The 15,383-nt window shown below is 29.1% G+C and overlaps 1 protein-coding gene across 5 annotated transcripts in view; it reads left to right on the top strand.

Moving 5' to 3' along the window:
* LOC107441117 (rifampicin phosphotransferase-like) overlaps positions 1 to 15,383 on the top strand; it is an 82,792-nt gene continuing 67,409 nt past the window's right edge. For 4 of the 5 annotated variants that reach the window (XM_043052762.2, XM_071180557.1, XM_043052764.2 and 1 more), the window contains exons 1-4: positions 5,630 to 5,774; positions 12,034 to 12,218; positions 13,239 to 13,495; positions 15,309 to 15,368. In XM_043052762.2, coding sequence (XP_042908696.1) covers positions 5,711 to 5,774; positions 12,034 to 12,218; positions 13,239 to 13,495; positions 15,309 to 15,368 — 566 coding nt within the window. In that variant the 5' untranslated portion in view covers positions 5,630 to 5,710. Of the gene's footprint in view, positions 141 to 5,629; positions 5,775 to 12,033; positions 12,219 to 13,238; positions 13,496 to 15,308; positions 15,369 to 15,383 lie in introns of those variants that run through there. The other variant, XM_071180559.1, reaches the window with a different exon arrangement.

Here is a 15,383-nt window from a genome sequence, read left to right as displayed (position 1 = left end):
ATTTTTCTTTATCCTGAATTTAATGCAATGTATTTTGGTGCGGGAATGATTTTACAGAAATTTCATATTAATGCCTGTTTAAAATGGCTTTCTAAATTTAATGTTAATTTATTAAAGATAAATGGAATTATTTAGTTTCGGTGAGTATACATATTTTTATTTCGCAGTCTTGGTTTAAAATTTATTTTCTTTTCACTTCTGAATTTGTTATTAGTTTAGATGTTATATTAATTTTAAAGTAATTATTAAATTAATTTTCTAAGCAATGGTAGTGGCGTCGTCGGTAGTAAATAGTAATTAATACAATAATACTTTTTGTTTTCAGTAAAGCTATTTTACCTTCACTTAAAAGTACAATGGCTTAACTAATTGATCTTATAAAAATATGTTTGAATTATTTAGTTACAGTGTCGGGAAAATAATTTTTTTATCCATTAAGAACAGAAATTATACATTAAAGCATAAACATTGCAACCATAGTAAAGAGTTTATACTAAACAAGCATAAGCAATATTTTTCATAGTTAATAAGTTTATAAGTTTCACTAGTTAATAAGTTTCACTAGTTTCTTAATTAGTAAAATATTTATTTCATTACTTGCATCTAACTTAGATAAGTAAGACATGATTATTTAACTTCCAAGCTAATATTTCAATGATACACAATTATAGATTTGTTTCTGAAATCGGTTTATTGTAATATTAGTAGCTTAATTAGTTGCAAAACGAATAAAATATTCATGTAATTTAATCCCAAACATTCTAGCACTTTTTTGCAAAGGCGTTTCTTCTGCTTATTACAAAACGTAAATACAGAATGATAAACGGAACTACCAAAATAAATGAATTGATCGAATATAACCTCACCAACTTCATCAACCCTGAACTTTAATTGCCAACTTCAACCTCCAGATTCAACTTTCAATTTCAACCTCAAACTTCAGCTTTAGAAATTCAACTCCAACTTCAACTTTAAGCAATATAACTTCTCCAACTTTGCCTGTTCAACTACAAAAGATGCAATGACAATTTAGAGTTTTCTCATGTCCATACCTCACCTCCATCTGCTATATGAACAGCCTGAATAATTTAGAGCTTACTATTGAGCTTACTTGCTCTTATTACTTATTACAATATAATTACTCATTAATTATATATTTTTTTCGAGCAAGGAGCGCGTGCTTTTAAACTAGCAACTACAAAGGCAGCTGAACTCAATGTTTCTATACAAAGAATTATATATGATGGATGGGATATGTGCTCAAATATCATTTCATACTAGGACTTTCGAAATTTGTTTATCTTATTTTGATGTGTGAGTCATTTTCAGGATGACGAGGCATTTAGAAAATTTTTCTTTAAAAAAATACATATTCGAATTACTATTTATAAAAATTCTGTCTGCGATTCGAGGATTTCTTATCCTTATAACTTGAGCAATCAGTACACTTTTAGGTTTGGAACATAAAATAAAAATATATAACATTAACTTGAAATAAAGCTTAATAAATGATAGGTAACAGAGAGAGTTTGAAAAGGTAACGGAGAGGAAAGGTAACGGGAGATAAAAACAAACTCTTAGAAAAAGTTGTGCTGTCTTAAACAGTTTTCATAGAACTAATTTTATTACGCTAAAGTTGTTTTTTGTTAAATTATATAAGGAAATAAAGCTTAATAAATGATAGGTAACAGAGGGAATGGGAAAAGGTAACAGAGGTGAAAGCTGATGGGAGCTAAATTTTAAATTCTCTAGCATTGCAAACTACTGAATTTTAGTAATATAAATATTGATACCTACCTATATTTCTTTCAATAAATTTAATATTTAATGGAATGCTAAATTAAAAGTCAATAAATAAAGTAACCATGACCAAGGTAACAGAGGTAAAAGGTAACAAGAGGTAAAAGATAATGCGAGTCAATTTATTTGGACATATTTAATTGAAAAGAATATTTGTTCATATAAAACTGAAAACCGTGATTTGATTTTAACATAAAAAATCAATCACATGAATGTTTAAACAAAAAATTTAAAGCAATTATGCTAGTAACAAAAAGAAAGATTAATAAAGCATCCATAGCTTGCAAAAGCTTTATTGTCTTGAAGTGTAGCAATATAATGACAATAATTAGAATGGATATATTATCTAAGAACAGTTTATTATCTATATATTTAGAAATGCAACTTTATCTACATCCAGGAAGCAGTAGGATTCAATTTTGCCAATTCAGCAGAAATGATTTAACCCTTTCGCGCCGACTGTCACAAATACGTGACAGCAAAAAACCGTATCAGTCAGATTAAGAAGATAAAACTGGTAATCAAAGTATTTCTTTAGCAGTTTATTTGTAGGCGGAGTTATTATTTTTTGATTTATTTAATTCACCATTACTTTGTTCAAAATAAAACTATTTAGTTATACTTTGAATTAACATTGATTATTAAACTAACAATAATTAAAATAAAAGCAAAGTAAGTCTGTCAAATTAGTAACGACTACATTTAAGTTACCGTTTTTTATTTAATTCCAACTTGATTCTGATTTTGTACGAATGCTTTTCTGAATCACCCGTCCCCAAGGGGTTAATACAGTAATTATGGTAACAGAAGGAAAACATACTCTCAAGACAAAAGAAAATGTTCAAATTTTACTCAAAAGTAATTTTAAAATTACATATTAGAAAAAGCTGTGTTGTCAATTACATACAACACAATTTTCACTACTGGATAAGTTAAAATTACTATTAATTAACTACAGGTTTAATTACAGTAGAATAAGAAACAAAGAAGGCTTGAACATTTTTCTTTAGTCGTATATGACGTAATAAAAAGGTTTTTCATAAGCATTATTTTAAAAATATTATTTTCTATGTATTCTACCTAGACTAAAAACATGACTAAAAGCACATAATGAACTAATTTAAATGTTTAATGTTTACTTGGGATTTTATTACGGAAATTAAAATTACTTTAAGTCCTATGACATCAAAAGTAGTATTTTTGTAAACTACCTAAGCAGAATAAAATTAGTATCTTGAAGATAAGAAAGATAAATATCGAAAGAAAATAACGAAAGATTTCTTTTATTATTTTGCTCGTTTTATTTGAATCATTGTAAAAAATACAATCTAGGCACTTATGCACTGCGACTTAATTTTTTTAACGCTTATTTATTTGCATTCAGAGCTTCAAATTTCTGAGATAAATTTTTATTTAAAGTGACAATTGAAAATCTACTTTTACTTATTATTTAATGTTATTCGGGATTTTATTTCAGAAATTAAAATTACATGAAGTCCTATTACAGCAAATATGTATGCTTTTTTTGTGAATTTCTTATACAAAATAAAATAAGTAACCTAAAGATATGATATCAAATTAATGTAAAAATTAATAACAAATGAAAATAACAAAAGATTTCTTTTATTATTTTGTTCGTTTTATTTGAATCATTGTAAAAAATACAATCTAGGCACTTATGTTTAATTTTTAATTTTTTTAATGATTTAATTTTTTTAATGCGTGCTAATTTTCATTCAGAGTTTCAAATTTCTGAGATAAATTTAAATTTAAAGTGACAATTGAAAATCTACTTTTACTAATTGCTTAATGTTATTCGGGATTTTATTGTTATTTGGGATTTTATTGTTATTTGGGATTTTATTGTTATTTGGTATTGATAATGTTATTTGGGATAAAATTTAAAGTGACAATTGAAAATCTGCTTTTACTAATTGCTTAATGTTATTTGGGATTTTATTTCAGAAACTAAAACTATTTAAAGACACTATGACATCAAAAGTGTATTATTTTTTTGTGAATTACATAGACAGAATAAAATAAGTATCTTAAGGATATGATATCAAATTAATATAAAAATTAATCATAATTAATCAAATTAATATAGATTAATCTAAAATAACAAAATATTTCTTTTTTTATTTTATCTCTGCTTCGTTTTATTTGAATCATTGCAATTGAAAAGCTGCTTTTACTTATTTGTCTATGTTCGATTCAACTCGATTTGCTTGCAATGCTATTGTATAATTCAACAGAACTTGATGAAGTATAAGTTAATATTTTAGTCATTATTATTATTTGCAATTGTTTTCGATAATTTGTAGATTAAAAGGAAAAATGATTTATGATGTAAAGTGAGTAAAGTAAAAAAAAAAAAAGAATAACTTTTATAACTTTTGATCTTGTGGTAAGGATAGAATTAAGTATTTTAACAATTCGAAGGTTTAAGTCAAACGTTAATTAATTAAAGAAGTTGATATTTTTAGTCACAAAATCAGACGTAAAAATGCACTTTCTATGCATGAAATTGCTTTCCCCCCAACTTATTTAGATTCTTGACCATCAAAATAAAGGGATTGTCATAATCTGTTAATTAGCCATCATAGTTTAACCAGAGAAGTGGCCATAAGTTTAGCGTCGTTATTAGCATATTTCTGTATAAATAAGGAGTAAAGTAGATTACATATTTGAAGTCAGCAATGTGAAAATAAAAATTCTCATGCAACAGAAAATAAAAGAAAAATTTGTGACTTAGTGTAATATAAGTTTAAGTTAAGTCTCTAGCAGTCATCATATGGCACAAAATCATCCAAGTTTCTCCTCGATATAATCAGCACAAAATCATCTAAGTCTCTAGCAGTCATCACATGGCTCAAAAAATAAATAAATCGTGTAAAGGAATCAGGGGACCAAAAAGCAAAATTGCCAATCCACAAATGTGAGTGTATTAATGAATGAGTAAAGCGCTGGATGAATCATTAGTATATAATGAATTAATGAAAAAAAGGAATTAAAAATGTGTTAATCATTTAATATGGCAATCAATGAATCAGTAAATCAATGAGTCTATGAAGCATCAAATCCTTGACTCCATGAATCTCTGTATCAATATCAGATTTTGTCTTCATTTTAAATCATTAAACCATGGTTATAAGTTAGTTTATATATTTTTTAACATGCATCATCTTTTTCAGAATACTTTGAAACATAATTTATTAAACCAAGAATCAACTATCAAAACCTTTTGACCTCTTGAAAAATTAAAGCCACATCAATCACTTGAAAAAGATCTTCTGCTGGAAGCTTAAAATTTGCCAGCTGTTTCCAGAAATTAAAATTTAGAACTTTTGCTTAGAGCAGTTAATAATGTAAACTTATCGAACAGAAACAACTTTTGATTGTTTCATAATTACATTACGATATATTAAGTAACGTTAGGTATTGTTTAGTAATTGTAAATGTCACTCATGTTTTTATATTTCGCAAAATGAATGCAAACTAATGTGAAGAGTTCGTTAATAAGATTTTTTTTCAACTAGATGAGTATACAATTGTATTAAATTGGTTCCTTTCGTTAAAAAAAACTTTTATTTTTCTGTTAAGTAAATGCAAATTGTATTAATTTTCTTTGAGTGCGGTGATTTATTCATGATAATATTAAAATTGCTAAATTGTGATGAAGTAAAAATGAATACACTAATCATTTAAAGAAAGCCTTTTTTTGTCTGACTGGAGTTTACGAAGCAGATTTTCAGTGATATAAAAAAACGCAAGCATTATTATTTACAAAATAATGTTATCAGTAAAGCTTTGTTTCTGTTATCAAGTTATCTTTAAACCTTTTCAGAAACATATATTGCAGTTTTTAAAGGATATTAGTTAGCTTAACTTCTAGGCAAGCGACAGAAACATGGGGTCAATTATTGCAACACCCATTACTTTAATATGTTCGCTTTTTTCATCGGAACCATTGAGTAAGTAATTAGTTTTTATGTACTATTGAACTATAAAGATTACCTCCTCCTCTTTTTTTTCTATACTTTTTAATATTTTTGTCATAAATTTTACATTTATTTTATTTTATAACCGTCGTTGAACAGCAAACCCAATTTCTTTTTAATTACGACTGCTAATATTCAACTCCGTAGCCTTGTAATTTTGAAACTAATCCAAAAAACAAAGGAACTCCTGGATCAAGTATGGAGAGAAATTTGCTTTCATAAAGAACTTTGAAATGGAACTAACCCGCATTTCTGTTACAAGGAGAGGAAGACCACTAGAACCTCCTACGGTTAGCCTGACGACAAGGGGACTCTAACCCCATGATTCATCTATCACTGAGCACGTCAGCACTGTGGTCGGTGCAAGCAAGTAGGATGCGGAATTCGTATTTAAAATGTCTCGTTTCTTTTCAAATATTGGCGAAAAATGTCACTGTTCTCCTACACCTACTTAAATTTTTTTAAAGAGCTACTACGAAATAATGCAATTTAGTAAATATTAAAATTACAGTGCGTCTACTATTAATTAGCAAGATAATAGTTTTATGCTTGCGGTAGAGTCCTTACAAAATGGAACATGGCTTAAGAGCGTTTGCACCTGGTATTTTTGAAACTAATTTAAAACTGATTTAAAGAGAGAATGCTTGGAATGTTAATGTTGCTGAATGATAGCATAGCATCTTGAAACCGCTGAAATATGTTCAAACAAAATAAAAAAATCATCAGTATCAATAATCAGTGCGAAAGTATTTAAATGCAGCTGCTAATTTGAGACAGAAGGGTTATGTATTTGTTATTCCCTTTTATGAACGCCTTTATGGACCATGATTGGCACACAGGAAATGAATAGCATCGTTATTGTTCGCTATTTTTAGTTTCGAATTGAAGCTACGAGAAGAATTGAACTTCGCACAGGTTATCTCAAAATTACCGAATGAAAAAGCAAATTAGGTTAACTAGATAACGCTCTTGTGATAACCATTGAAAACAGAATAGTTGTATGCCTTTTTATGGCTTAAATATAATATTTTGGTTTACTACAAATGAAATTAAATCGTAACACGTTTACCTCTTAGATTAAATGTAATCATCAATCTGCAGTTATTAGTTATATGTAACTCAGGAAAGAGGTTATATGTAACTCAGAGAAATATGACCAGTGCATAAAACGATGTAATACATTTATTTCTGAACCATGTGTAAAACATTGGATGTTTTCTACTATTATCTTAAGTCTTCGAATCACGAATCCATGATTTTAAATAAAAACATTTATTTCAAAACTTTTTATTATTTAGTTGAGGAAATAAATCAGAGCATTGAAGAAAAAATAAATAATGTTACAAGTGGCAAATTTTTAAATCGAATTTATTGAAGTTTTTTTTTGTTGCTCTCTTTTATTAGACTCTTTTTCCGAATGGCAAAATCTGATACTTTAAGACTTAGGACACAGTGCTTTGTACCTCTAAAGAAAAAGCAAAATTGAAAAATAATAGGCCAAAAATTGAATTTGCGAAAAAAAGGAGCTTAACTCTTTATTTACTGCCTGTAATTTAAAGTACCATTATCTAATTTAAAAAAAAAAAACTCTTCGAAAGTCTTCGGATATGGAATAAAATAAGTCACAAAACTTTCTGTGACAGGTAACATATGGGTCATATATGAACATGCACTCATGTATAAACAAAATGAGTTTTTTTTTCTTATTTCAATTATCAATTCCAAAACTATTTTAACTTACCTTTACTGGAAATAAATGGTCCATTAAAGGGTTAAGAGATAAAAACTATTCCAATTTTGGAGGTTTATAATATTGTCAAAAATGAGTGGGACAGTTTTTATCCCACAGCCTCTGAAGGGGTTAAGGCATTTTATATCTGATTCACAGAAATGTATAGCAACTACTAGGCTTTTCGCAGAATATTTTACAGAGTGGCAGAATACTTAAAAAATAAAGCTTAACAATTTCGTCAACATCTTGAAAGTCTCATTATGAGAGATCTGGAAAAAAGGGGCATTTCACATGAATTTGACATCATTTGTATGAAGTTTGACTGTAACTAATTTTAAATCAAATTTACACAACAAAGAATCGCACATTAAGACACAAACTCAGCTACCACTAACAGAAATTTTTTCCCTGAAGGCGTAGGAAGTTCTCAGCTTTGCACATGTGCTTTTGAATAATGTATATTATACGGGGCTGCCAGTTATGCTTTTTGCAAAATACTTTAGAGTCGCAGAAATTAAAAACTAAAGCCTTCAGAGTTTTTGATAATTTTACCTACATTTTAAAAGCTTTTCCACTAGAGATATTTATTAAAGTGGCTACCACTAGAAGAAATTTTCTCAAAAAAATTAAAAAGTTGACAACTCTGGTAGCATGTTGTAGATAGAATGTTAAAGATAAAATATTATTTTACCACTTCTTATGTATGAAGTGATTTTCAAATTAACAAATAGCCACTTTACTACAAACTGTGGAACGAACGTGTATATAAATAATAATTTTTCCCCCCTGATAACTAAGTGTTTTAAAAGAACTGACGTAATCAAAGAATAATCAGAGATACATATTTTTCTCCTTTTCTGCATAAAAAAGCTATATTTCGAAAAATCCATTGAATCAATATGAAATCAATCAGGGCTTTAAGAAAATAAAAGTGGTAGAAATAAAGTGATACTAGAGGCTTACTTCTGCTTTTATGAAAGATTTTTCTAGAATTTATAAAGAGGAATTAATTTTTTATATATATATATATATATATATATATATATATATATATATATAATCTAAGAGAAATAACAGATAAAAATGAAATAAAAGTCTATTTTTTTATTATTTTAGCAACCCTTTTAGTTTTTAAAATTTTACAGTAAATTCATTTTGATAAACAATCTAAGTAAAGCGACATGCTTAAGCCTGTTGTTGCTTAAAGAATCGTAACGAATCGTAAACGTTTAAAAGCAATAAATTATACATTTCTGGTAGTATGTAACATTTGTTAAATTAGTGTTGCCGGACTAACTACACTGAACCGGAAACGGTTATTGAATTACACTATTCAAATACTAATTTCGGAGTCCACTAAAACTAGTCCAATGATAAAAAATACAAATAATAAATATCTTATCAGATAAAGATGATGTGTTTGTCTTAATATTATTATCGTCATTTCAGAAGATAATTTTTTTTTCGTGAAATAAAAAGTAAGAGTTATTGTAACATTAAGCTTCTTATCAAGCTATAAAAGGATAAATACAAATACAGAAGAATGAAAAAGAATTTCTATTATTGATTGTAATTTTGGCATCCAAGATTGTCACTTTAGTGTGATAAAATAGACATTCCTTTTGTGAACTACGTTTTTTTTCTGAATTAATTTTCATATGGTACCTTTGCGTGTTATAAAAAACCAACTGAATGGTGCCGAAATTTCGAATACTTGCTCACTCTACTGGGGCTCTCTGTACATGATGACAATTATTCGATGAGTTTCAGACCCTTACAAGCAGAATTTATCAGGATATCATAACTGCACTCTGAACCTGATCATTATTTGGGCTTTGTTTCTGATGACAATGCTCAAATCTAATCGTTTACTGGGCTGCTGACCTGATTATTATTGGGACTCCGTACCTGATGGCTAAAGTTTAAATAATTCGCTGGGTTCTGTGCCGGATTTGCTCTCTGAAAATCGCAACAAACTAAATTGGGTACTTGGGACTAATGCTGTAATATTTAATGCAGTAGTAATTAATATACAGTAGAATTTGTCAGTTTGTTGCGATATTATGACTAGGTTCTGTACATGATAACAATGCAATTGCTAATCCTTTGTTCGAATCTATATCTGATGTACTCTGTACGGAGCCCAGAAAAAGAAATGGGCTAATGCTGTACTCTGTAACTGATGATTATTGAGGTTTAGTACCTGATAATAATTCAAGACTATTAATTAGCTGTTATCTGTGCTTGATGTACTCTGAGGAGAGCCCAGTAAACGAAATATGGCTACTGAAATTAATACTTAACTCTGCATCTGAAGACAACGCCAAAAAGTGTTGAGGATTAACTAACGTTTCGGGTCCTTACAAGCAGAAACAGAATTCGGTGATAAGGAGAATTTATAGCGATATTATTGCTAGGTTCTTTACCTTATGGCTACAAAGGATCTGCACTTGATGACAATGTAATTTCAAATTGTTTGCTGGGCTCTGTACCTGATGTACTCTGTACAGAGTCTAGCATATGAAGTTGAGCTACCGAGGCTAATACTTTGCTCTCTAATTAACGATAATGCAAGTTCTAGTCGTTCCAGAACTTTAAAAGCAGAATTCAGTACGAAAAGAATTTACTGATAATTATATTTACGACCAGCTAAAAAAGTGTAATAGCTAAAGCTTAGATCTCGACGACATTGCAAGATTTAATCATTTTCTGACTACTATAAGTAAGAAATATTCACTGTAAGGAATTTATTTCAATTAACTTTTTTGCCACTCTTCGTTGAGCTAGGGAACGCTTTCAAATTTTAACTGGGGCTTTTTGCCTGTTGCCACCCGAAGTTGAAATTGTTTTTTAATTATTACAAGTATCTTCAATTATTACGAATATTGCCATATTAAATTCATAAATTAAATTAAAATTATGCATATCTTCAGAAAATATATTTTTACGTGAAAATAACACACTGTGTTTAAAATAAACTTTTAGGAAAATTAAAAAAACTAAAACGGTTGCTAAAATAAAGTAACTTGACTCATAAATTACCACTCTTTATAGATTACGTATAGTATAACCAACTGTAGCAGGCAGTAAACATGCTAAAGCAAATAAATTTTCCGTGATATTTTCAACTAAACTTAAGAACATCACCATTTCTCTATATAATCTTACATATATTTGTTGGAATCATTTTATGTAGTAATGGACAATATTCTTAGAATTCGAATATATTAATTGTGAATATGTTACTTTTGCTACCAATAAGAAATATATTTTCTAAAGCTACGGAAATTTCGTAGTCGTTCGAGGGCATGAGTAATGCCTGAAACTGGAATATATTAATTGTGAATACGTTACTTTTGCTACTGATAGGAAGTATAATTTCTAAAGCTGCAAAAATACCGTAATCGTTGGAGGATATGAGTAGTGCCTGAAACTCGAATATATTAATTGTGAATACGAAACTTTCACTACCAATATGAAATATATTTTTTAAAAATATGGAAATTCTGCAAACGGTGGAGGGCATGGGTAATACCCGACACATGGGTAGCTGAAACCCTCCATCACGGCAGATGGCCATGATTATAATCAACAGATATTTCTTTGCAGATCACCTGCTGATTATTTTTCATCAAAAAATAAACAAACAAATGGAGAGAAAATTGCAGAAACTTATTTTTACAACATCTCTGATTTTGACCGAATGAAAACTAATAAGGTGAATCCAAAGAACATTACAAATAAAACAAATTGTAGAGAATTTTTTTTCTGTTACTTGATTACTGGGGTAACTGTACAGGGATTTCTGTCCGCATTTTTTAGTATTATTGTATAAAATTCAACTTTAAATTTAAATATCATAAATTTTTTATGCATAATCTTTACGGACATTATATTTGCGACATGTACGTTGGGCTAAAATAAATATTTGCTATAATATCAATAACCAGGCCCAGAGACCGCCCAAGGAAAAGGTGGAAAGACGACGTTATTGACGACGTGGAAATAATAAAGATTCGTAGTTGAATAGAGAAGTCAAAACAGAGAGATGTAGGGAATAGAATTATGAAACAAGCCAGGGCCGACAAAGGGATGTAGGGTTATAGAAAAATAAAAAGAAGCAATAATACTATTTATTTAAATGCGTTGAGGTAGTAGAAAAATTTCTACTTATGAGATAATGCTGCAGATTCACTCTGTAAATTCTGCAACTGGGTCTAAGAAGATAACACTTTCATAATACCAATATTGAAAATCACCAACAAACTTTTTCCATTTAGGTGTGACAAAAACTTAATTACACAGCTACTGTTTCGCGTGCTTTCTTAAAAAAGATTCTTAGTAGTTAATACATTATATACTACCACGATTTCTAAAAAGATAACTTAAACTTATTAATAGTTAAAAATTGCAAACACTTTTGCTTTAAAATTCTTTAAAAAATGGCTCAAACTTGTTGTAAAAATGTTGCAAGTTTATTTTTATGAATTTTATTTTTAGGTTTTATTTACTGGTGCAAATGGCTTGTATCATACGCATACATTCAAATGTCGAGAAGAACGACAAAGAAAAGATTCGATTTGTACGATGAAATGGCAGATAATGATCCCGTTAAGGTATCTTTCATTTCAGCACCAGAAGAAATTGCTTTAGAATCTCCTTTAGAAGAAACTAAACTATATACTGTAAGTTTCCTCAGGTATATAATTTTTTTTTTATTAAACAGTAAAAATCTTTCATTATGGAAATAGGAAATGAATCCTTTACTCAAAAGTATGTCAAAGAATTTTTGAGATACAAAACAGATTATTCTTCAACTTTAGGTACATAAAGATTATGCGGTTACTCAAATTATTACGCTGCAGTGTGCATGAACTTATTAAAATATTTAGGAGCTTAGCTTCCTGTTCGACGATATGCCAAAGCACTCAGCTTCTTTGTGCGTAGAAATATTTTTTATTATTAACAAAACTTGTGCATTATTATTAATTTATTTCTGGTTTAGTAAAATTTATTCATAGTAATTTTGGCCATTTCGGTTTTTAAATAACCCCGGGAACAAATATTTTGCTGCATTTATACAAGTGCTTGATCTTCCTTCAGCTCCACCTTGTCTAACAAGTCTATTTTATTCTTGATGTGTGTTTAAATTATTCATACTTAGAGGTAGCATGCATTAATTTAATTCTAATTTATTAAAATGCTCATAGAGGGACTGGAAAGTAATGTCGTTTCGGCGCATTCAATATTAGTTTGTCTTAAAAACCAATTCATTTTTTGACGATTCATTTTCGATTGCGCATTGAAAGGTTGTTGATAACGATGGTGAATACGTTATTGATTGAAAATAAAATCTTGATAACAAATATCAAATGCACCGAAATGACATTACTTTTCGGCCCCCCCCCAATATTGCAATAATATTTGAAATCACGGAAATTCCGCAGTTTAACAACTGGTATGCTGGGGTTATGCTGCCCATAAGCCGGAACTGTTCAGGCAAAGACAATTCCTTGGGGGTCTCGAATGATTCAATGCATTATTGGTAATTAAAGTTTGGCCAAAAAATGTAAATTTCTATCAGGGCTATGAAAATTTTTTAATTCTATGCGTTGCAAGATATTGAGGACAAGAGTGAATTTTTAGTGTTCATTCCGTATAACTTATTTTTATTATATACTTATTTCCTATACTTATTTATCTAGACATCTGATGAAGTATTTTTCTATGGTGTTAACTCAAAGTCTGAGTATTTTGTAACAAGAATAATGAGAGGCGTAAACAATGAGGCTGAAGCTTGGATATACATGAAACTCAGCAATGGAAAAGTGTACCAACTCAAGCAAACCACAAATTACCAACACTCAAGTTGCGAGAAGAAAGTGTTTACGTGTGGCGATCTCCAAATGCATTACATAACACCTATGAGAAGATGGAGAATCTTTTTCAATGGTTTATTAAGGTATTTCATCGGGGTTGTTCACGGAACGGAGGTTTCGGAGACCGCTCCAAATTTTTTCAACTTTTTAAAAGTTCATCATTTACAGTTGTTAATCGTTTAACGGTTACAACTTCAATTGATTCAGTTCATAAATTTTTACGTGACGTCATTATTCTTTGCTTAATGATAATTTTTTTTCATCAGTAATTTAAAATGTTTCTTTCAGAAAATTGAACTACAGTAAAAAGGTTTAAATTTTAATGAATAATAAAAAAACAAATCATGATTTTTACAAAAATCAGGGTGCATTCATACTGAATATGGTTTGATAGTTCTGCTTCGAAGGAACCAATCAAATTCTCATTTTCTAAACGCATATTTTGTAGGAATTTTTATTTTAATGAAAAAAGGACAAAAAAATATTGTCGGTGATGAGCTAGAAAAATATTTTGAATTAAAATGAAAAGTTTGCTTTCAAAATATTTAAATCAGCATTGAATGAACACAAAATTGTTTATTTATAGCAAAAAGACAAAGAGTAGATATCTCAACTCTTTTTCTAAAATGGGAACTGATTAAATTTTTCGGTTTGTTTTCAAACTGCATCGATTAAATAGTTTAAAACCGCACGAAAAGCTCCGTGCCGGAAAACTGACCCATTCCTCACTGTTTGCCATAACGTGACACATGAAAAATTTAATATTTCAGTATCGTAATCGTATTTTGCAAGTTGTTGCAAGTCGTAAGTTGTAGTTCTGTCTTAATAAATCAAAATTGAGTTTATTAACTGAATAGTGGTGCCATAAAAATTATTTTGATTTCAATATATTAGCAGAAAGACAACTTCACCGCTTTTACCAAATGTGCCGCTTTTATCGCTTTTCATGCTATTTGGCATATGTTGATCTGAAGTGGTGGACAAAATTATTTAATTTTTATCAAAATAAATATTTCTACATTACCTTTGCTATCACAAAGAAAAATATTTTCTGAAACAGCAAAAACTCCATAGTAGGTTGGCAGGTACGTACTTGAGGGTTTCTGTTTCATTTAAATAAATTCAAAAACTGATGAAATTATTAAGTACCCAGATCTCAGCTTTTTGAAAAAAGTAAGAGTCTGAGTATGAAAGTTTCGATTGTTAAAGGGTTGAAGATCATAAGACAACTTAATCACTTAATAGTTAGTCAAACTTGTCGAGTCGTTATAAATAACAAGATTATAGTATTAAAAATATTCATTTTGCCATAACTGTAAATTTTTTGTGAGCAGAAAAAGCGAAATGCAAACCGCTACTAACTTCCTACGATTTTCGGGAAAATTTCTTCGAATTTTGTTTTCATTTATGATTCCTTGTTCTATAAATTTTATTTAAAGATATTTTACACACCACTACTTCGACTTCAAAGTTCTTATGAAACATGACTTAGTTGCTGATTTTTTGAGGGTCATCCCTATAACAGAGTTGCAGACAAGGTAGTTGTCAGACTATCTATCGCTTCTATAACCTTCTCTTTATCGTTGACAGATATAATTTGCGGATGTAATTGTGTGGGCTGATGAAAGGATTATATCTTTTTTTTCCGGTTTTTTAAATTTTTTTTTTAAACTGTTGTTTGTTATTTTTTTATTTATTATTTCCCCCCCTCCTTTTTTTCTTCATATGTCTATAATTTTTCTTTGTTTTATTCTTCATTTTGAACTTTTATATATATATATAAATTCTATTGAAACTAGGATCTTCCAGTACATCATTGTTGAGACTAGGGACTGTTTTCCTCCNTAGCTACCAGTAATATATATATATATATCTCGTATTGCTGTTTTTTTCTAGGGAAACTGATGACAATGAATCTGATTCATCGAAAATGGTACATGTAAAGTTTGCTCTCCTGTAAGTTGAAATTTT

The sequence above is a fragment of the Parasteatoda tepidariorum genome, chromosome 5, assembly GCF_043381705.1.
Source record: "Parasteatoda tepidariorum isolate YZ-2023 chromosome 5, CAS_Ptep_4.0, whole genome shotgun sequence".
Taxonomy (NCBI): domain Eukaryota; kingdom Metazoa; phylum Arthropoda; class Arachnida; order Araneae; family Theridiidae; genus Parasteatoda; species Parasteatoda tepidariorum.
The sequence above is the reverse complement of the archived record's forward strand: the minus strand, read 5'-3'. Positions and strand labels throughout refer to the sequence as shown.